Below are 24641 nucleotides of genomic sequence, written 5' to 3' on the forward strand. Positions count from 1 at the left end.
TAAACTGCAAGGGCTGGGATTTGATGAAAGAACAGGTTCCTGGATCAAAGATTATTTATATCAAAGACAGCAGGGGGGGAGGGTGCGGGACTTCGAAGTGATGATAGCTACCTTAAAGATATATGTACAAAGGCAATAACTGTCATTGTTGTTTTTGACTTATGTCAATGGTACTAGTGATGTACTACAATCAGAAGTAAGACTGTTTTTTAATGAAATAGATATGCATCAGGAGATAAAAAGCTGAGAATGGTTTGAGATACTGTAGATGGATGTCAGAGTCATCAGAAACTTGATTGTAAGAAATGGAGTGCTCTCATGAGCAGAGGAGTATCAGCTGGTAACATTCACAAGTAGCAGGAGTAGCAAATATTTGAGTACATATGGGAACATAAAGATGGCACTGCAGGGCAAGAATGCAGATATCTGGGTGTAAATTTGTGTGATGGGAAACTGCAGTGGACTGCAGATAGGTGAGATAATAAACAGGGTGTATAGCCACAGCATGTGTTAGTGAGGATACCAAAGGGTGCAAAAAAGGGACCAAAGAATAAAGCCTATTTGTCCCTTGTAAGACACCAGTTGAATATGTTTCAGGGATTTGGAACTCTATGCAAATATAGGGCCTATCTGTCAAACCACACAAAATGAGTGCAGTGGCAATCAGGTATGTAGATGAAATCTACAGGAGGAAAAGTAATGTCATAAAAATGAGGAGAATGAACTGGAAAAGCTTTGCACAAAGAGGGGAAAGTGCCTGACGTAGGGGTATTCACCAAGTATATTGTGAGTAAGGATGCATGGGAAGACACAGAACATAAAATGATCAAGGGAAGGCCATAATTATTATGGAAGTTTCAGATCATTGAACAACAATGGCTCTAAATGCTCATAAGACGATAGAGGAGAAGGAGTGCAACAATTTACCAGTAGAGATTCTCAGACCCTTTTACCAAAAAGTATCATAAGATTTAAGTGCCTGACTCACAGATGTTAAAATGCCCAAGAATATGAATATTGGGATAGTTGTGAATTTAATTGTAAGCAATAAAATTTATGTATGAAGTGTAAACTATTGTAAAATAATATAACGCATACCCTGTCGTTGCCTTGTGAGATATGTTAATGTTATGTTGACCATCTTAGCAACAGCCACATCGATAATCTAATAAAAAATGAAATGTAGTGCATTAATCTATCTCAATATAGCACCACTTTTCTCATAAAACAACATATGGGCACATGCACAATTATTTTTATTCAAGTTCAGAAAGTGGGAGCAACATAGACCTTGTTACATAATGGAAATAAAGTACATATGCCACCATTTCTAAGATATCAAAGGCAGATATAGGAGAAATGTAAATTTCATTAGAAAAGCATTGTCTGATGCAAGAATGTCATTGTGTGTAAGGCAGTTTTTTTGTTAAGTGACATTATATACCAAATTGGCTTTCATAAATGGGATGAATTAAGTCAGTTGAATATTTTTCCCAGGTCAAAACAAGGTACCAGTGTGGAACTAGACAGGCTTGAAAGCCAGAAAACAATTTAAATCATAATTTTATTTCTAGTTCAGTACACAGTTATTCAACTATAAATACATTCCATGGTAATTGGTTGATATGTCAATCGTTTGATGGAAAATTTAATTCCAAATATTAGTGTCATAGAGGAAATGAAATGTTTTATTGTCTTCCATACTCTAAACACAATTATTATTGAATTATATCTGCTGATGTCTGTATTTTAAAGATCATCCTATTTCAGTAAGATAAATACATGATCTACTCAACAATCTTAAGCAAAATAGGTGGTGAAAAATTTAGTTCATAGCAGTCTAGTCTTTAAAAAAATATTCTTACTAAAGCTTTGGAGATATGGCCTTCAAATTTATATACACAGACACTTGTTTCATTGTTATTCTTGCTCATACTAATGTTCACATAGATACATTAGTTAACAACTTACTTTTTATGTTCATCCACTGATATCATTGAAACTAACAAGTGCTCTGGACAGATGAGGCAGCATTCAAAACTAAATGCAGCTGGTTGTGTTGAACTTCTTTACAAAATGTATGTCAAAATAATAGTCTGATACTAGGATATTTATTTTATTTAGGATACTTTTAGAGTTGCCTGTAGTGTACATATGTAACACGATACACATAATTATATGTATGCTTTCTGCTGTTGAAAATAAACTGCCATATAAAATATATATGCACAATGAGTTTTTACAACTGTCAGAGAAAACATTTCTCTTTCTCACTTTCAGTGTTCCTGGACATAACTGGACCAGTAGTTTCTACATAATGTAGTTGTTGCATCTCTAAACATGAAAATTCAAATATGCATTCTTAAAATCTTTTACAGCAATGAGCTGCCAGTTTCTGGCAGTTTGATTGATACTACTCCTCCAATGAGGAGGACAGCAGATGTAATGAGCATAGGAATTGCCCTACTTGAACCGATGGAACTTAAAAAGGTGTTCATACCAATAACTCCACTTAAACGGGATGTTGCACACATGAATCCAAATCCAGTAGTCCTGTGGAAAGAAAAGAGTATATATTACATGAGTTTATGAAAACTTACCAAATTCCATTTCAGTTACTTGTTTTTGGATAGTATGAAATTTGTACAAAGACCATCTTATGACATGGAAGCATGTGACTTCATACAGTGATAAACACACATACTGCATTAGGTGAATTCCATCAGAAAGAAGAACCTTTCCAGGTGTTACAAAAAGTGATTGTAATGTTCCTGTTCAAAGCTACATAATATTGTGCATTAGTGGACAGCATAATGAAACAAATGAGCTGATCATTTATAATTAAAAAGGAAAAGAAAAATAAGTTGATGCTCTCATTTTCTAGAATGCCACTGGAAAAGTGTAATATTTGTAAATAGGAGACATAATGTGTTTTAGGGCTACACCTTACACTTCCCATGTGACAGAAGAGCTTGCTATTAGAGAAATCATCAGTATCATTTGTATAAGAATCATTATGCTATGTACTGAGGCCCTTTACTAAGAGGACATGTTGCTATCTGCTGAGAAATTATTTTACTTACATGGATATTACGACAGGTATATGTACATGTTCTATATAGAGCCTTCAGAAAGTAAGTTATGCTTGTCATGAGAGTACCACATTGTCAGAAGGGAGTACATGTTCCAGATTTCCTGCAAAAACAGTTCTGCTGAGGTAAATATTATTAGACTATCACAGAGTTTGAGTGAAGTGGCACAGCAACTGGAAACATACGCCAAAGTTGAGGTATGGGGCATGGTACTTGTGGGCAACATGTCTAAATTGCACACAGATTCACCATGAATTTCTGGGAGTGCATGGACCAAATGCAATGTTGTGTCCAGCCACAGTGACATGGTGTCAACAATTTTAGCAATGATACACAGAAATGGATGATGCTAATCAGGAAGGAAAGTCAGCTACGTTGATTACATACAACAATGTCCAAACAATATTTTTGGCAAGATGAAATGACATCTGAGGGAAAGAGATTTCCTGACAATGTGGACATTCAGACAGAGGTTCTTGAATGGAATGGATTTCTGTTATCAAGGAAATAAATGATTGGTAAAACATTCTGAATGTTGTTTACAGACACTGTGTGGCTATTTTGAAAAATAGCATCAAGTATCTGTGGCACTTTGAAGTGTAAGGCAGCATTCAATAAAAGTTGCATGGCCTGTCATAAAAATGTGTAACATACTTTTCGAAGTCCATTCATATATTCATTTTCTGAGAAAGAGTTCATTTGTAATTTCATTGGAGGTTAATTAATTTTACTGACAGTACATAATTTGGGGAGAGAAGTTTGTTGAAAATTTTTATACCTTGTGGAGCTTCCATCTCAACTTTTGAGAAGATTTTAAGATAACAGGAGGCAGGCTGTGTACTATGCCAGCTTTGACAGCCATGGCACTGTGTTGTCTATTGTTGATCAATAAATATAGATGGCAAGATGTGACTGCTTGGATGTTGCTGGGAATTTCTTATGGGAGGAGAGTGGGTGAATTGGGGAACAGCCTTGTTACAGCATGCTAAAATTGCACGATTCTGGCTGGATTTGAAGCTAAAATATCAACTCACAAAAAATAAAGGAATAAACAAATAAAAATAAAAATATTAAAAGTCACAAATAATGAGCCCGTAGAAAAATATCACCATGTTTGCACCATTTTTATAGTTATTAACAATGGTTCTTATAAAATCTTCTAACAACTGTAATGATAGAATCAACATGTTGCCAGTGCACACAATGTAGCAACTGTTTGTGCATGAAATAATCTAACAAATGAATGACTGACGTAAGGATAAATAAAACTACAGATTGTTTGTAAACAGAATTCTATGATTACAATTGGTGTGTGCCCAAAGCAAAATTCTCCACAAATGCATGAAGAAGTTAGCCTCTGAATTGATAGCTGACACTAATATTTATTCATCCATGCTTATTTAGTGATAAATTTGCCTATTAATATTTATAGGAAAACATTTGAGTAAGGTAGTGTGAAAACATCGACACTAAATAAAGCAGCAGGTTTGACTAGCATTAGCTGTTCTGATTTGTGCAATGTTGAACATGAAATGAGAACATGAACTATAGGATGATGTCTAAATGAAATGAAACTACTTTTAAATGTGTGTGAATAATAAATACTATTTAATGCATGTACTTGAAACGTTTAAATCTTGTGAAATGTTTGTGTATAGGAATGGTGGACAGGCATACAGATATTCATTTGAGCAATGTGGATAATATAGTTAGGGAGAGAGAATCCAAGAGGGACAATGGTGTCTTTTTCTGGAAGTTTGTGGGGTAGGGTTGATCGTGTGTTCCAATGTGACTGATTTGTGCACATTTCTGTATACAGTTGTATGGAAATTAGTTATTATCTGCCTGTTGGTTGGTGATTTTGAGGTGTACAAACCATGAGTATTAGAAAAGTTATGTGACTGAAATTTCTTGGTGAACTATTTATTGAAAGGAGATTTGATTAAATTTGAGTGTGCTGCACAGCACTTTTGGGCTTTTGGCAGCAATTGCCTGGGACTGATCTGCTAGAAATATATCTTCTGTGAATAAAACATCAATAAAAAGTTCAAATGTGTTTTTATACCTACATTATTATCCTGAGGGATTGTTACCTTGATTAACTGTTATTTAATTCATCAGAATTACTCATGTCGTCTACATGTATTTTTCAATGGCAGCTTCCTAAAGCCACTTGATAAACTTTTAGATACTTATTGTATGGGCATGATGCAACAGTGTGCAACCAACCTCATGTGTAGAGAGGTCATGTAAGAGTTTCCTTTAGTTATGCACACGTCCACTGGTGGACGGATAGCTACACTGCAAGATTATAAATTCTGCTTACACAAAGTTGTGGTTATGTCTTGCATTAAGAGTGTGGGTAGCACAATATGCTTTAAAACAATTAATGTAGAATTTCACACCTATCTCAGCAGTTTGCTCATTTAACATGAGCTGATCACCAGTTACGTGTGTGTGTGTGTGTGTGTGTGTGTGTGTGTGTGTGTGTGTGAGAGAGAGAGAGAGAGAGAGAGAGAGAGAGAGAGAGAGAGAGAGAGAAGTGGAGGGGGGCAGGGTGAAGGGCTTCAAAAATTTACTAAAGGTACCTAATGAGCCAATGTTGCAAGATGATACTTTGAGTTGAAGTGTGCTGTACAGTCTATGGGTATGAGCACAGCTCATAAAATGACAGGAATACTGAATTATGTCTCAGTACAAGGGAACATTGCTCTAATTTTCCATGGATATTTAATGCAACAAACATTCAACTAATAGGAAACAATAAATAAAAATTAAGGAAAGGCAATCACTACCTGCAAATAATGCGTGGATCACAGGTACACTTGACAAACCAAAATATCTATATAGCTTTTACTCCTTTACTAGCAAAATGCAGTCCCAGTCCCCCCCCCCCCTCTCTCTCTCTCTCTCTCTCTCTCTCTCTCTCTCTCTCTACCTCCTTTTCCCTGTCCCACTCCCTATCCCTCTGACATAAATACAGACCAAAAGTTCAAAATCTATTGTAACAATATCAAATGACATAATTCAGAGACATTTCTTTACACTGTTGTAAAGGCTTTCTTCATCACTCTTTTGCTTCCAATGTTTCCAGCAGAGAATCTAGGGATCCACTTGTACCAGGCCAGAAACATGACAAGCTTTTACTGTTAAAACCTTACATAAAGACTACCATCCCCATGCATTGCTTTCTGCTGAAGTGACAACACTCTACTGGTTTGCTCCAGAATAGGCTAAATCATTACAGCAAGTAACCTTGAAAATTAGATCATGCCACAGGGTCACCTGACTTGTGGGACAGAAGGCTATGAGAGCCATGACCACAAAACAGAGCTCTCATCTCTCCTGTGTCACTACCTAGAGTAGATGCTGAATCGCTTATTCTTCTTTACCTTTTCACTTTCCTTCTGCTCCAGCAAGGGATTTGGGCTACTGGAGATACCTTCTCTTGCCTTCTAGCAATTCAGTCAGAAAGTAAACCAATACGGTTTCCTTTTCTTAACACGAGTATTTTATTTGCAAGCCCATAAAGTGAGTGTACAAACTGGTGTTAGAATTAAGATGTTAGATTAACCATGGGTTTGGTTTTGAGGTGCCACATACTATTTATTAAGCCAAGAGTGGCTGCATCAAACTATCATGTGGGGTCATCTGGTTCTGTGCAAATGTTTAGTGGAGGAGCTCTTTGTCAGTCTGGGGTGCCTGCTGCAGTCTCTCCAGTACTGTCACTGCTGCTGTTGCTGTGCATGTCCATCCACCCTCACCCTCTGACTCTTCCACATTCACACAAGGCCATGTAATGAGTACAACAACCCAGCACTACCCTGACATCATCAGGTGCCACTGCCCTGTTGCTGCCATACTGATTGTCGATCAGCAGATGTAAGTGGCAACCTCCGCTATTAAGGAAAAGGTGTCGCTGGGGTTTCTGACACCAAAGACACCAATGGGAGCTGCTGTCAAAGACTTTTGGTTTTGTTCACATGCACAGTTTAAAGGGATGCCCACAATCAGGTCACAGGGACAGCTGGAGATGGATACAGAATTGTAAGCAAGGATGGGCAACTCTGGGTGGAGAATGAAGACCTGCAAAGGTGTCTTAATGAGGAATCATTGAATGTGACACTGCAAAGCAGTACTGTGGACATAATTACCCTTGTTTCCCCATTTATGGAGTTCCCACAGATAATTCTGTCCCAGCCTATAATTGATTTTGCATTGGGTTTGCTGATTTATACATTCACAGGCAAACCAGATGAAAATACCCACATCCTCTTATGAAATTAAATGAATGTTGGGAAAATGTCCACATCAGGTGATGAAGTGTTATTAGGAGTCACCAGCCTTAAGCTACAAGGAGAGCCTTGCACTTATGTAAACTCTGTCAAGGGGTTGAGAAATACCATGACATTTGACATCATGCACTTATGTAAACTCTGAGGAAGGGCTAGGAAATACCATAGCATTTGACACTCTTGCAAAAGACTTGTGGATAGATATGTAAATATGCATAGCATTAGCTACCATAGAGGCAAGCTTTCCACCCTATGCCAAAATTAAGGAGATCATTTAGAGCACTTTGCTGAAAAAGTGAGAACTGTGCCATGCTGCACATATATATTGGTGGAACATAAAAAAAAAGAGATACTACTCTGTGAGATCAGAGCTCACAGTGTGGATGTTTTCGTTCATGCAACTGACTCATATGTAGGTGCTGAGGTGAGGTGTACTTCATAAAGCACACTGCAGGAGACCATATGACTCATGTTTCTAAACAAGGAGGCCAATCAACTTGTCCAACCCCCCAATCAGGGTGAACCCCTTAGATGGGCATTCATTTTTGAAATGCACTGCACTTGTCACAAACACACAATCCTCAAGGCACCGGACTGTTTAGAACTGGCATGTGCAAACCGTAGAAAGATCAGATATGAGTGAATGAATTGCCTGACTTAATGGTATCACTCAGCGAACCAAATAGGTTACCAGGATGCTCGAGGGAATGTGTATAGGAATGCAAATATGAGAAACCTTAAAGAGAGCAGTTGTGCCACTGCTCCTTACTCCCCTTCTGTGAAGCAAATCTAGTAAGAGCGATGACTTGCTCAGGTGGCAGACGTAACTGTACAAGGTGAAACTAATGGTAGGCAGTCTATTTTTATCACTAATACAGGCTCACAAATAATTGTTTTGTTGGTGAAAACTAATCATGGTAGAGAACTAAACTCCCACATTGTAGACTGAATATACTCCTAAAATATAATGTATCCATTATATTGGTAAAATGTAGACCTGGAAACTGATATATGGAACTACCAATGGTGTGGAAGTCTGATCACAGTTTCAGTGCCATGTTTGGAAGTAATTTACTGGCCATTCTCAAGACATACACAGGAAGACAAATGTGGGGAAATATCCACTCTTTTGGCAATGTTCCCACTATATGGAAGCAAAGGAGTTCAGAACGAATTACCAAGTTCTGACAATTCATTAAAGCACATACCATAGCAGTAAAGTTAAACAAAGCCAAGGAAATATAGGGTATTATGGGAAAAATCATATAGTTTGAGACAAAGAAAGATTTCTTAAGAGGAGATATTTTCTTAGTTGATCGATTAACTAGAAATGAAGGTTTAGACGGTAAGGAAACACATGTAAAGCATGGTTTCTCTTGAATGAGCGTGTCAGAAGAAGGGTTTTGAACATTTGGCACCTTTTTTATTTAACTAAGACATTCGATTGTGCTGAAAACAAAATATTGCTCCAGGAGTTGGACCATTATGGAATAAAGGGAGTAGCTCACAGTTGGTTCGCCTCTTACTTTAACAACAGACAGCAGAAGGTCATTATCCACAGTGTTGGGAATGGCTATGATGTGGGATCTGAGTGGGGCACAGTTAAAGGGGGGGTGCCCCAGGGATCAGTGCTGAGACCACTTCTGTTCCTTATTTATATAAATGATGTGCTGTCTAGTACTACAGGCAATTCTAAAATATTTCTGTTTGCTGATGACTCTATCTTCATAGCAAAGAATGTTATATGCAACACTGGCACTGTTCCAAATATTGCAGCCCATGATGTAAGTTTATGGGTTGCAAAAAATGACCTAATGCTAAATCACAATAAGACTCAGTTTTTAAAGTTTCTAACCCACAATTCAAAAAAAACCTGACGTTTTAATTTCACAGAATGGGTGTATGATTAGTGAAATGGAACAGTTCAAACTTCTAGGTGTTCAGATAGATAGAAAACTGTTGTGAAAAGCCCACATTCAGGATCTTTTTCAAAGACTTAATGCAGCCATTTTTACTATTCGAGTGGTATCTGAAGTAAGTGAAGTAAGTGACAGTTTGACATGAAAAGTGGTATATATTTGCTTATTTTCATTTGCTTATGTCACAAGTCATTATACTTTGGGGTAACTCTTACCATTTTCAAAGGATATTTTTGGCTCAGAAATTGGCGGTTCAGGCAGTAAGTGGTAGTTGACCCATGTTCATTAGTCTGGGTATTCTGACATTGGCATCTCAACATATATATTCTTTACCATGCTTCTTAACATATATATTCTTTGCCATTGTTTCTTGTTAACAATATCAGCTTATTCTCCAGAATAAGCAATTTTCACTCAGTTAATACTAGACAGAAATCCAGTCTGCATTTGGAAGCATTTCCTTGACTCTTATGCAGAAAGGTGTGCAGGATATTGCTGCATCCATTTTCAATAAGCTACCACAAGAATTCAAAAATCTTAGCAGTAATCCACATGCTTTCAAACTGAAACTGAAAATTTTCTCATGGGCCACTTCTTCTATTCTGTCAAGGAGTGCCTTGAAACATTCAATTCCTGTGTTATATTGTTGATTGCGTGTATGTAAATTTATGACTTGATTTTTTTTGGGTTCATAAACATTTTATTTTATCTTCTATCACTTTGATGTTGTAGTTTAATTTACTGACATGTTCCATGACCTTGGAGATTTGCTCCTCAATTTGGTCCTACTTTACTAGATGTGTAATGTAAAAAAATGAATAAATAAAAAAAGAAGAATACCCACAGCTGGCAAGTTATGCCTTGAAATTATCAGTGTCATTTGCCATTTCATACCTATGAGGATTAGTGTTCTCTTCGATGGTGAATATAAAAACTAAGAAGTGAAATAGGTTTTAATTAGAGAATGGTTTGGTTATTTGTGTCTCAAAAGTAGAACCACAATCAAAGTACTACTAAGTAAACAGATGCAGCCCTCTCATTGAAATTTTTGTATTTTTATTGTGGTATAAGACCTACAACCACTGCTTACTTTTATGTGGCTAAGTGGCACCCATGACAGATATTGCTACTGTCACCTTATGAGTAAAAACTGCTAAACACAATAAAATCTGTCAATTTTAAGTGGTACACATGAGACACATTAATCATCAAAATGAAGTTGTGGCGATAAAGTGCTGTGCATTTGCATATAATCACTGAATCGTACCATTATTGTTACTGAGTTTACTCTTGATGGTATGGCTTATGCTCTGCAGGAAAGAAATGACAAGTTAACAGAAAACATGGAAGAAAAAATAGCATAATATTTACATCAGTATTATTATTACAATGAACAAAGTACAGTGAAACTTTACTTCATGAGCACTTTCAATAAAGAGTGATTTGCATTATGAGCAAAACAAAACATAATCCAGAAAAACATTGGATCACTTAACAAGCAACTTTTCACATAAGGAGTCTGTTCAGTGCATTTTTTCTCTAGTCATTGGCAACCATTTCAAAAACCATCTTTTGACCTCAATAGACCTCTTCAGCTGCTACAGTTGGACAATAAGTCACTTGTTGTTCCATGACCATCCACTTTGTACAAGCTCCAACAAATGACAATGCTGCCAAGAATGCAGTATTCAGCCATACTGTTAGTAACACTACTCAGATTGCATTTGTTGCATGCAGCACCTCCATAGTGTTCTCATTGATGATGATGCAAATTCTCTGAGATGATATTGCAAACTCTCCTATCTTGGAAGACTCATGTTAATTTTTCATGGCCTCAGAATACCTATTTATGAATTCCATTTCAGATTTGTCATCATTAACCAACACCAATTCAGTAAGGCTGGCCGTTTGCCAATATGTAGAGAGACGTTTCATTCAGCAGCCATCTTTTGTGTTTAGCACTCATTTTGAAAAGCAGGCAAAAACAAATGTCTTTAAACAATTTCTTGTACAAAAGGATGTTCAGTATTATATATTATATCACTATTTTTATACCTTTAAAATAATCAGCATCCTGTTGAATTCAGAATTAATGTTAAACAAGGAATTATGAAATTTTAATAAAAAACAATTTCACTTTTCCTAGGCCCATGTTTTTTATGGGAAGTCCATGTAATTTGGACCAACGTGTAATTTGGACCATTCCTTAGTACAGTGTAAGCACAATAGATGGCACCACCTCTCAGACACCTCTGTGATTGGCCATCAAAACATATGGCACTGCCATCTGCCGTCACTCATATATAAACAGCTGGACTGAAAGGCTGGTGTGTTCTCACGGCATGTGTTACTTAAAAAATGTGGCTAGTAATAGGGTAGTATATTGTCCACTTTATTAGCTCAAACCACATTATATTTAAAACATGCTGTGGTAGTGTAGTGCTATTTCCACATCCTTTGTGCTGTTCTTGCTCATGTAATTCGGACCACATTGAAGTGTGTAATTTGGTCTGCTGGTCTAAATTACACATGAGTGTATCAACTCTTACAGATTTCCAGATGGCCATCAGGGAATAGCAACTGTGGAAACAGTGACCAATGCTTTCCAAGTAAGTGGGTTATGGCCAGTGAATAGATATGTTGTAATCGAAGGTGACTTTGCTCCCTCATCTATAACCAACCAGCCTGAACCTCAGAGGGGTGAGAATGAAGTGTCCAGACCTTCTCATTCAACCACACACCCACTGTATATATCGTCAGACTCCTGACACATCGAATGCATTTCATGACTGTTTTTCAGCAAACAAAATTAGTCCCCTTCCATCAAGAAGGAAACATCATAAGCATGGTACAATATCTGGAATAACTCTAATTAGAACTACTCATAAGATGATGCTGGTAATGACACAATTGACAAAACATAGGGCAAATATGCAATGGCTGTTATGAGAAACAAAACTGATGATTGAAGTTACATGACCTTCAAATGGCAATGAGACTTTCTGTCTTGTATATGTAGAATCATTTCAGGAGGACTGGATTCAGTGCAATAAATGCAGAGGATGGTCACACGAAAACTGTGCTGAATTAACAAATGACAGTTTCTGTCTTTGTGATCAATGTTCACAGTAATCATCTGATAATGGGTTGTTATGATTTCCAGTTGACTTCTCTGTATTTGTTATGTATGGACAGGTTAGTATCATGCAGTCCACTTTACATGACTACATGGACCAGATTACATGGATGAAGTCCAAATTACACAATACTGAATTTCAACTGTTCGCTATTGTCTATAGAGTAGTTTCATAAAGCAATAAAATTTATATTCATCAATTGATGTATCTTACTGAATATTACCCAAAAAATATATTTCTAGGCTAGGGTTCACACAGTAAGGATCGGTCAATGATGAACTTTATGTGGTCCAAATTAGACAGACTTTTGCTATTATGGCATCCGTAGTGTTCAGACAGGCAGTGGGCTGGGTGTTTCATTTAATTTCATCCAGTTTTAAAAGAAGACAACATTTATTTTTAATGAATTGTGGGAATATTTGGTAAATTTTATTACATATTATTGTACTATTGCTTTAGAAGATGTTTTCCAACTCTTTTATATTGCACTATCAAAATAACAATGATTTACTTCACAGCAATCACAATTAACAGCCCAAAAGCAATGAGAAATGAACAATATGACAAGCAATGATGATTTTGTGGGAATTCTGATCAAGCCACAGAGCTAGGAAAATGGAAATTACATTGACAAACAATATGTCAATTACAATCTGAGGTGAGCTCAAGCGTACTAGATCAACTCATATCTTCTCTTGCTGCTGCCAATCCTAGCTATTTTTAATGTGAGCATCTTTTAAATGTGATTTCATGAATTGTTCTAGTTATATGTGATATTTTTACCACAGCTAATGATTGGCATGAAAACTAAGTCCTCAGTACTGCACAATATGTTGCCCCTGCAGCACCATTTACACCTGGAAGTTAATATGATCCTTCCCCTCTCCTAGAAAACCTCTCAGAGGAACTCATGAATACAGTCTGTACATGACTTTTAGTGACCCATGCTGCCCTAGTTCCATTATGCAGATGTCATAAGTCTTCAAAAGACATCGTGTTACTTCTCTCTGAGTATTTGAAATGTTCAACAGGTTTGAATTAAATTCATATTCATTACTACAAATAAGTACCACATCTGAAAGTAAGTTGCTTTACAAAGTTCTTTCATGAACCCTTGTCACTTCCATGTGACATTTCTACCAAAGTAGATAAATGTCATGAAACATATGATATTGGCCTCGCTGCAAATTCTGGTTGCACTATTGAAAGTGGTTAAATTGTAGTTGCTCTTGTGACCAAAATCCCTTGTGCAAGGAACTCTGACATAAACGTAAGGAGGTGTGTTGGAATGTGATATATTTACACTGACAGTACCATCAGTGTCGAGGGGGCTCTCAGCAGAGAATGTGTATGTATGTACTACAGTCAGTCAGTTCCATGCTGTGTGTGTTCACTATGTAAAGAAAGATGTAAATTGTATTTTACTTTTTGTTAATCAATATTATTAACAGTAAACTCTGTCTGAACAGGTCCCGGAAGACCCAACAGTACTGACAGACTGCAGTGTCATCCACATTCAATGGGCATCACTGAATGTGAATATGGAGAGGCATCTGGTCAGCACACACCACTCTACCAGCCATTACGGTTTTCATTATCAGAGCCACTATTTCTCATTCAAATAGCTCCTGAGTTGGCCTCATGAGGGCTGAGTGCAGCCAATTTTCCAATAGTGCTTAGCAGACCTAGATGGTTACTCATCCAAGAGTACAGCCCTACAGCACTGAACTTCAGTGAACTGACAAGAACCAGTGTTATCACTGCAGGAAAACCATTGGCATTCTTAACAGTAATCCATTTTGTAAATCATTATATTCTCAAATAATCAATTGTTGCTGTGGGTTCAGAATCAATCAATATTGCTTGAAGACAAACATCTTCACCTTTGACTGTTAGCTTTACTTAAAAATAGTATTAATGTTTATATATCAGCACATACTGTACAAAAACGAGGGTTATCAGACACTCTGTTGGTAATGGATTCTTCAATTTTTTCATCCAAATTTAATTCCTCAGTTTATTTTTTTACCCAGAGTGAATAATTCTCTAGTTTTGTATTTGAGTCTATTATAAGTTACATTTTATGGAATAAATGTAATCTTAAAACTTATCTTCTTGAAAAATGACTTTGTAACAGTTTCTTTGGTTATGTTGAATTTCATGGACATTGGCAGTGCTTGTGCTTCCAAACAAAAGCTACAACCAGCCATATTAATTTACATCAATTTCTTCAGCAATGTCTGTGATTCAAGTATTATTCAGAGTGTGTTTTTAATCTGTTTGTTTTCAATAGAAAATTACTTTCACATTAAAAATGTTTGAGGGTGAAGAAGATACATCAAAGACTCTTCTGTGAAAAAAGTTTCACTCTCAATCTAAATGTCACCAAATATATCTCAAAAAATGGGAAGATATGTTTCCGTGGGTTAAACCAGGACCACACGAGAGTAAAGTATTTTGCACTTTGTGTAGGCAGCATTTTCTTATTTTGTACAGTGGACAAACTGACTTGAAGCAACATGCACAATACAGGGGACATAAAATTAAGGAAAAGTGTAATTCTGAAAGAACAAATAAACTATCAAACTATTTTGTTAACTTAAACTGTAAAGAAGAGCATGATGAAAGCACCACATGTGATCTTGGTTTAGTGTATCATGCAGTGCAACATAAACTAATTACTAAATTATTAAAAAGTGACAAAAGTTCAGTGAAATACAATTAGATCAATATGAATTTGACTGAAAAACCCTTGAAAAATTTTGTTTCTTTAGATGTGTACTTCTGCACTATTAATAATTTGTGCACCATATTAAATGTATGGAAGGGATAATACATATGTGTATTTTAGTTTTGAAAATATTGTTGTATACAATTAACAAGTTATGACTACTTTTTTTTATTTTACAATATATGGAAACACTAATTAGAGCTGTTAGAGCAGATTTGATCAAAGGCAACATGAGTTTTTGTTGCGGTATGATTTACTGCTATTTCCTCCAGTATTTCATGAAATTGTTAAAATTAAAGCAGAGCTATAGCTTGTTGTTGTGGATAGTTCATAGTTTCTCATGTATCTCTAGCATTTATGCTAGGTGAGTCAAATGTCATGGAACTGTTCAATCAGGTTCTACACTACATCCAGCAATCCCATGTATCAAGAAATTGTAAGTCTGTTTGAATGTATCAATTCCCTAGCCCTTCTTTAGAGTGCAGTCCAACTGATGGGTGCTATCCTCTTATCTGAAGGAAGTTTTTGACCTACATCATGAAGGATGATGGAAATTGAATGAGTCCCCCCTCCCAAGGGCACTCATGTGATGATACATAGGGGGAGAGGGGGAGGGTAGACCTGAGGGATGGCATATTTTTAATATTTCTGAAGATGAATGGTGATTTGTAAATAGCCATAAGAAAGTTCCAGCTCTGACCCTGTTAGAAACCGGTGTAATATTTCTTTTAAATCATTTTCTTGAAAGAAAAATCTGACTACACTATATTTTGTCCTTTCCCTGAGAGCTAGGAGAGGCCCCCAGGTATAGGTGCTCTTGCCCACAATTAATTTGTACAAGTTACTTTGACTTCCAATGTACTATTTGTGGATTAATTTCTGATACTCCCTTGCATCCTTTTACATACATGATGGAAGAGGCAAACATGATCTTCACAAATATATAAAAAATCTCAGCATTGTACAGAAAGGAGTACATTATTAAAGCATAAAAGTAAATGATAAACTTCCACCCCAAGTTAAATCAATCATTGAGGATATGACTAAATTCAAAAAACAGCTGGAATTTTATGTTTTGAATAGTCCTTTTCTGTTCTTTAGAGCAATTTTTTGACAGTGTGTAACAATTAAAGCAATGTGTGTAATGTTAACAAATCTCATAATAACTGACTATGTAGCAATGGCATATCAACTGATGACAGAATGCTTTTCATATGTATTAGAATGTAAGACTCATAATTTGATTGTGTAGTTATTATTATTATTGTTATTATTAATCTTTGTTGTCATTTAAACACTTGAATGTCATGCATCTGTTTGTATATGATTTAGTCTGTAAGCCCATGACCATTTAGATGTGGTTATTACTGTGATAATCTGACATGTTCGACATCCTAGTGATGCACTCACATCAATGATTTATGGAACATGAAAATAAATAAATGAATTTTATTTCTGTTGCTCTGTTGTGAACTCAGACACTTTTTTGTACTTCTTTGAGACTAAGGTTCATCATATAATAAATTTTTGCTTGTTCTCTGTTGTTGTCACACCAGTGCTACAGTTTCTCAAAAAACAACTATTATCTAAAGGAAGATGGTGCCAGGTGTAGAGTGCAGAATCACACTGCTGCAAAAAGGCTAAAGTAAATAATGTATTGTGTAATAAGAGGATAAAAAGTGTAGTTAAAAGAAAACTGTGCATTAAATGAAACTTTTGTTTGCATGAAAAGTGCACCAAAGTATGTTTAAAGTTTATTAGTGACTATTTCCAGTGATCATGTCCTGACTAGTTAGAAGAAGAAATTGTGTGTTTAGCACCAGCAGTCAAAAGATGAAATTGTAGGTGCTGTCAAGTGATACAGACAACTGTTAAGTGATATGACTCCAAATACTTTCAATATGAATTATTTGTGGTGTGAACTCAAGAACAACCTGCTGAGGCCTGTACAAGGAACTAGGAATACTAACTACTGCTTCCGATTATAATGATTCCTTAATGAAATTTGTCATAAATAAGATACCTCTTTTTGAAAACAATAGCTCAGGTCACAGAATCAGTACTAGAAATAAGCATAATATTCACAAAGATTTAAAGTCAGTTACTTTGGTGCAGAAATGTGTCCATTATTCACACACACTCATTTTCAGTAACTTTTCAGAAGCCAAAAAAGTTTAATTACCAATAAAGTTCAGTTTAAGAGGAACCTGAATGATTTATTGGTGGCCAACTCCTTCTACTCTAGTGATGAATTTCTTAGTAGAACTGTCTGATGTGTGTATATGTTATTAACAATATCAAATAATCTGAGTCTGATGTGATCTCTGACTTCTGTACATCTTCACTGATCATAAATGAGATAAACTGATTTTTCACATTGATAATGTGTGGCTACAACAACTGAAGAATTATCATAAGCATATCACTGTACTGTAGATTTACACACTTTGTGACAAGTTTGTTATCACCTTTTAAATTAATACACATTTGTGATTTTTTGACTCTTCCCACATCCATGAGAACCATTTCACTTGGAATCTATAGACAATACCTTAGCATATGTTTTTCTCTCTTCAAATATGTATTGTATATTGTTATTATGTTATATGTTTGGGATCTTCTCACTATGGACTAATTGAAACAAAACGTACATCTAATCTAATCTTGTATATCTTACTGGACTATCACTACTGGAAGAAAGGGTGTTCTGGAGAAATGTCATATGTGCAACATAGGGGATTCTTTCTCTAATGAATCTGTCACTCTGCAGTTGAGTGTACACTACTTTGAAACCTTGTGACAAATTTAAGGTTAATTAACACTGAATGTTAATGGGATGAAAAAAAAAAAAACAGAATGGAATGTCACTGTCAATTATAGATATGTTCACACAAGATGGAACATTAACATGACATCATTTCACTTAGCTCAGTATGAAATGGTCAAAGTGGGCTTGTGAGACATCATCCATGACAAAAAAAGTTAGAAGATAGTATCAGAATGAAGGGACTTGCAGTGATAATAGAGTTTAACCACCAAAGAAAAATTCATAGTGGATGATATTGATGGAGGTCATATGGCTGAATTTCCACATCAATAAGAAATAAAACAATATGAAAACTGTAATCCAAACATATCTAAACATCAATATTTGCTTGGCTGAGAAAATTTAGATACAAAAACTTGTCATACATTATTTAGAAGGCAATTCATAGTGCCTTTTTACTTTTCCTTCTGTATATTTTTTCCTAAGTGTCAACATGTGTCAAAAACTGTGTTTTTGTCCTTGGAAGGAGCCAACTTTTTCACTATTAAAAATATATTTGCAATGAAAATTATTTAATCTAGTTCCATTCTTTTATAAGATACATTGCTGTAACTTGCACTGTTTCTGCTTTACAATTTCCAAACATAGTCTCTGTTAACTGTAAACCTGCCTATCCTGATCAGCCTTTACCAACTGTTCTTGATTCTCTCCTTTGCTATACTTTGGTTTTATGTATAGCTGGAATGAAATAACAGTGCCAGCTGCACCTTTATTTTGAATTGCCATTACATGTTTCAGCCAACAAGGCCATTTTTAAGAGGTTGTGTGTCTAGCATCATGGGGGTACACAGACAGACTGATTCCAAATAATTACTACAGTTGCAAACCCTACACCACCAAGTTCCACATGCTGGATAATAAATTTATGTACAGTACTGACCATTTTCTGGTTTTTATGTCCAAACCCCCGAATTCTTCTTAGGCACACCCATTAAAATCTTCAGGGTGGTATTAAATTAATTATCATTTACTTATTTCACTGTATTGTCCTTCACAGACTAAGTTACTTCACACATATAACAGGAGAAAATAAATACTATTTAATGGCATATAAATACCAGCTATGAAAGTCTTTTTTGTGTGATGTTATACATAACTTCATGTAATGAAACAACAGAAGAAATAACTACTTTATGTTTATATTCAGACTTATTGCTAGAACATATTACTTCTGTACAACATGTAATGTTTACGTCATCAAAATATATGAAGAAAAATCTTGAACATGAAGGCACTTTTTTTTCTGCCACTTTCATAGCTACAGAAATAATCATTATTTAGTATACAGATTGTGTGACTTTGATTAATTTTGAGCAAAATATATCAAAGGGAACAAAGAATTACCTTAAGTGTGTGGGATAGGACTCAATAGTAATTACATCAATAACATTCCATCCAGCTATAAACATGAAATTGAATATTGCTTCAAATATCATGACAGCTGCATCTGTATCTAGGAACCAAATAAAAAAAGCAGCTATGCTGGATAGGAACATTGATATGCCTGAAAAAGTTTATGATATACACATTAACAAATATTTCTGATAGCATGATAAGAACATATATTCACACAAATGAACAAATAACTGGAAGCTTTTTTCTCACATACAAAACATCCTACTGCAAATACTATACTACTGCTACTGGGAGAGTTGCATGTAAATATGAAACTTTTGATATTGCATTATAATTTTCTTTACTGGAGAGGTAAATGCATGATCAAATAATATTAACAGATGCAGATGAAACAGACAAAATAATAATTAGATATCACAGTCAATCTTTGGGCATTAAAGAAAAGAAACCATATAATAAATAAAGTAGACTCATTGCAAAACGAATGTGATGAAACACAAACCTGTGACACATATGAACAGTGACACTACAAATTAGCAATTAACTGCAAACATTCACACTTTCATCAGAAGCAAATTAACTTTGCCAACAAAGAAGAAAAAAAGGAACTTAGATATTCTGATCTCTACCTCAAACCTACTATATTTCTTTAGTAAAGTAAAACATTGGTTGACTGTTTGGATTCTAAGAAAATGGCTCAAGTAGAACAGATAGAGTCTGTGAGTGTGAATAGTTAGATGAGAAATGAAATACACTCCTGGAAATGGAAAAAAGAACACATTGACACCGGTGTGTCAGACCCACCATACTTGCTCCGGACACTGCGAGAGGGCTGTACAAGCAATGATCACACGCACGGCACAGCGGACACACCAGGAACCGCGGTGTTGGCCGTCGAATGGCGCTAGCTGCGCAGCATTTCTGCACCGCCGCCGTCAGTGTCAGCCAGTTTGCCGTGGCATACGGAGCTCCATCGCAGTCTTTAACACTGGTAGCATGCCGCGACAGTGTGGACGTGAACCGTATGTGCAGTTGACGGACTTTGAGCGAGGGCGTATAGTGGGCATGTGGGAGGCCGGGTGGACGTACCACCGAATTGCTCAACACGTGGGGCGTGAGGTCTCCACAGTACATCGATGTTGTCGCCAGTGGTCGGCGGAAGTTGCACGTGCCCGGCGACCTGGGACCGGACCGCAGCGATGCACGGATGCACGCCAAGACCGTAGGATCCTACGCAGTGCCGTAGGGGACCACACCGCCACTTCCCAGCAAATTAGGGACACTGTTGCTCCTGGGGTACCGGCGAGGACCATTCGCAACCGTCTCCATGAAGCTGGGCTACGGTCCCGCACACCGTTAGGCCGTCTTCCGCTCACGCCCCAACATCGTGCAGCCCGCCTCCAGTGGTGTCGCGACAGGCGTGAATGGAGGGACGAATGGAGACGTGTCGTCTTCAGTGATGAGTGTCGCTTCTGCCTTGGTGCCAATGATGGTCGTATGCGTGTTTGGCGCTGTGCAGGTGAGCGCCACAATCAGGACTGCATACGACCGAGGCACACAGGGCCAACACCCGGCATCATGGTGTGGGGAGCGATCTCCTACACTGGCCGTACACCACTGGTGATCGTCGAGGGGACACTGAATAGTGCACGGTACATCCAAACCGTCATCGAACCCATCGTTCTACCATTCCTAGACCGGCAAGGGAACTTGCTGTTCCAACAGGACAATGCACGTCCACATGTATCCCGTGCCACCCAACGTGCTCTAGAAGGTGTAAGTCAACTACCCTGGCCAGCAAGATCTCCAGATCTGTCCCCCATTGAGCATGTTTGGGACTGGATGAAGCCTCGTCTCACGCGGTCTGCACGTCCAGCACGAACGCTGGTCCAACTGAGGCGCCAGGTGGAAATGGCATGGCAAGCTGTTCCACAGGACTACATCCAGCATCTCTACGATCATCTCCATGGGAGAATAGCAGCCTGCATTGCTGCGAAAGGTGGATATACACTGTACTAGTGCCGACATTGTGCATGCTCTGTTGCCTGTGTCTATGTGCCTGTGGTTCTGTCAGTGTGATCATGTGATGTATCTGACCCCAGGAATGTGTCAATAAAGTTTCCCCTTCCTGGGACAATGAATTCACGGTGTTCTTATTTCAATTTCCAGGAGTGTATGAGGCAGAATAGAGCAGATCTTGATAAAAAAATGTTTCTGTGATTTTACGGTTTGAATGTACTAGTTAGAAGCACGAAAACATTCTTGATTCCAGATCATTTTCATTTGTACTGGAATCTCTTAAGTACATAAACAATATACACTAAGTGATCAAAAGTATCCTGACACTCGCAAAAACATATGTTTTCACAATTAGGTGCTTTGTGCTGCCACCTACTGCCTGGCACTCCATATAAGCAACCTCAGTAGTCATTAGACACTGTGAGAGATCAGAATGGAGTGCTCTGCGGAACCCACAGACTTCAAATATGGTTAGGTGATAGGGTGTCGCTTGTCTAATAATCTGTATGTGAGATTTCCACACTCCTTTACATCCCTACGTCCACTGTTTCTGATGTTATAGTGAAGTGGAAATGTGAAGGGGCACGTACAGCACAAAAGCATACAGGCTGACCTCGTCTGTAGACTGACAGAGTGACAGAGATTGCTGACAGTTGAAGAGGGTCATAATGTGTAATAGGCAAACATCTATCCAGACCATCACACAGGAATTCCAAACTGCATCATGATCCACTGTAAGTACTGTGACAGTTAGGTGGGAGGTAAGAAAACGTGGATTTCATGGTCGAGCGGCTGCTTATAAGCCACACATCACACCGGTAAATGTCAAACGACTCCTCACTTGGCGTAAGGAGCATAAACATTGGAGGATTGAACAGTGGAAAAACGTTGTGTGGAGTGAAAAATCACAGCACACAATGTGGCGATCTGATGGCAGGCTGTGGGTATGGCGAATGCCCGGTGAACGTCATCTGCCAGTGTATGTAGTGCCAACAGTAAAATTCAGAGGCAATGATGTTATGCTATGGTCATGATTTTCATGGAGGAGGCTTGCGCCCCATGTTGTTTTGCATTGCACTATCACAGCACAGGCCTACATTGATATTTTAAGCACCTTCTTGCTTCCCACTGTTGAAGAGCAATTCGGGGATGGCGACTGTATCTTTCAACATGATCGAGCACCTGTTCATAATGCTGGCCTGTGGTGGAGTGGTTACATGTAATGGACTGGCCTGCACAGAGCCCTGACCTGAATCCTATACAACACATTTGGGATATCTTGAAATGGCAACTTGGTGCCAGGCCTCACCGACCTACATCGATACCTGTCCTCAGTGCAGCACTCCATGAAGAATGGGCCACCATTCCCCAAGAAACCTTCCAGCACCTGATTGAATGTATGCCTGTGGGAGTGGAAGCTGTCATCAAGGCTAAGGGTGGGCCAACACCATATTGAATTCAAGCATTACTGACGGAGGACACCACAAACTTGTAAATCATTTTCAGTTAGGTGTCTGGATACTTTTGGTCACATAGTGTATACTGCGGCTGAATGATGAGAGTACAAAGTCTGTCTCACAATAAGCAACACTATCACAACTATATAACAACAAGTTATCACAGCATTTGTGATGATCGCATAAAAGCAGCCATAGCTCGGTACTGAAGATATTGTTGGAAACGAAGATATCATTTGTACAAATATTGTGATTTCCTGTACATTCCAGGTATCACAGTTATTCATTTTTGCGAAAAAGAAAAAAATGGATATATCAACACTAAAGGAATTATTAGCGTTACAAAACACCAAAAAATAGTATGTCAGGTCTCTGTTATGAAAAATACAGGACACAAACTTTTTCGAAATATGTCACTAAAATATCAGACACTAGAAAACTGTTTAAAACTCTTTGCAATCAGTCAGAAATATAAAATCAGTGATTACCCTACCTTTCTTTAATTGAGTCTGTTAACACTACTAAATTAATATACAGGTCAGAATTACGAAAACATGCAATGAATGATGAGACCTCTTTTGTAACAGCTGACTAATAGCAGGAAAAAAACTATTATTAAACTCAGAAAACTGTAAAAAAATTTACAAAAGGAATGAAATGATCATACTTTTCTTTCACATTCAGTTAAATCACTGAATGAACCATCATGACCAGAAATTATTCTAAGGAAGGAATCTGACAACTGCAGGTGAAACATAATTAGGTATGGCCATATTGTAAGTTTATTTCAGTAACAATGAAAGTAATTAGTATACACATTCACTCATTTTTCAAGCAGTAATCTAATGTCTAATTTCCAATGTATTCTGAAACGCGTATTAGTGATTATGCACACATGTGCAGTACTTACTCAGACTTATAGAAGGAATCTTCTTAAAATAGGTAGTGCTTTCATTGCTTAAGCTCAGGGAGCAGCATTGTTATTTACAGACTGATTATGTGTAGACTAACCAGCATAAAGAATAAACTTAATGCTAACTAAACTGAGCAACTAACTACTTCAGTAACATAAATAATGATAAATTTTGTTACAATAATGTTACAGTTACAGATATTTTGCACAGACCTATGACTTTTACTCTTCCTGTCTTGTCTATAATAAATCCTGAGATAAATGCCCCTGGCAGAATAGCTAGTTGACCAACAAGATTCTCTTGAAACACTTCCTTTAAATAAATGTTGTAATCAAAATCCTTTTGGCAACCAGGTATCAAACTAAGTTTGGTATTATTTTGGAGAAGACAGTTTTTGAAGTGCTGATCAGAAAGATTGGTGTCGACAAACCTGAAATGATCACATAGCTACTGAAAAGAGTGGAACAAAATGAATTATTTTATGTACCAGTAACACAAAACTTTTAGTTACCACTTAATGGAATACCTGTATCTGCATTTATCTATACATCTATACAAATAAATCTAGTACGTCAGTTACATATTCTAAAATATACTTATAAAATATATTAATAATCTGAAGTGGGAATAATATATCACCTAATATTGTATTAGACTGAGGCTAACACATTAAAATATATCAAAACAATGGGAGAACTCAACTGTCGGAAAAGTAACACTGTGCTAGGTCTCATAACAACACAAAGTAAGGAATGTGTAGCAAAACAGATACTTTGACAGTTATCTGGAGACATGGAAAGACAAAGGTATGGAAACATGGTATATATAAGAATTTGTTAGTAATTCTAGATTAGACATTCAAAGTCCGGGTGATACATGAGACAAAACATTGGA

General features: G+C 37.0%; 1 protein-coding gene across 1 annotated transcript in view; it reads right to left on the reverse strand.

Moving 5' to 3' along the window:
• Window positions 1-1846: 1846 nt before the first annotated feature.
• Window positions 1847-24641, reverse strand: part of LOC124722894 (synaptic vesicle glycoprotein 2B-like) — a 236402-nt gene continuing 213607 nt past the window's right edge. The window contains exons 10-12 of the mRNA XM_047248036.1: window positions 23960-24177; window positions 19346-19505; window positions 1847-2553 (exon numbers count right to left, since the gene is read on the reverse strand). Coding sequence (XP_047103992.1) covers window positions 2373-2553; window positions 19346-19505; window positions 23960-24177 — 559 coding nt within the window. The 3' untranslated portion in view covers window positions 1847-2372. The remainder of the gene's footprint in view (window positions 2554-19345; window positions 19506-23959; window positions 24178-24641) is intronic.

Source organism: Schistocerca piceifrons, chromosome X, assembly GCF_021461385.2.
Source record: "Schistocerca piceifrons isolate TAMUIC-IGC-003096 chromosome X, iqSchPice1.1, whole genome shotgun sequence".
Taxonomy (NCBI): Eukaryota; Metazoa; Arthropoda; class Insecta; order Orthoptera; family Acrididae; genus Schistocerca; species Schistocerca piceifrons.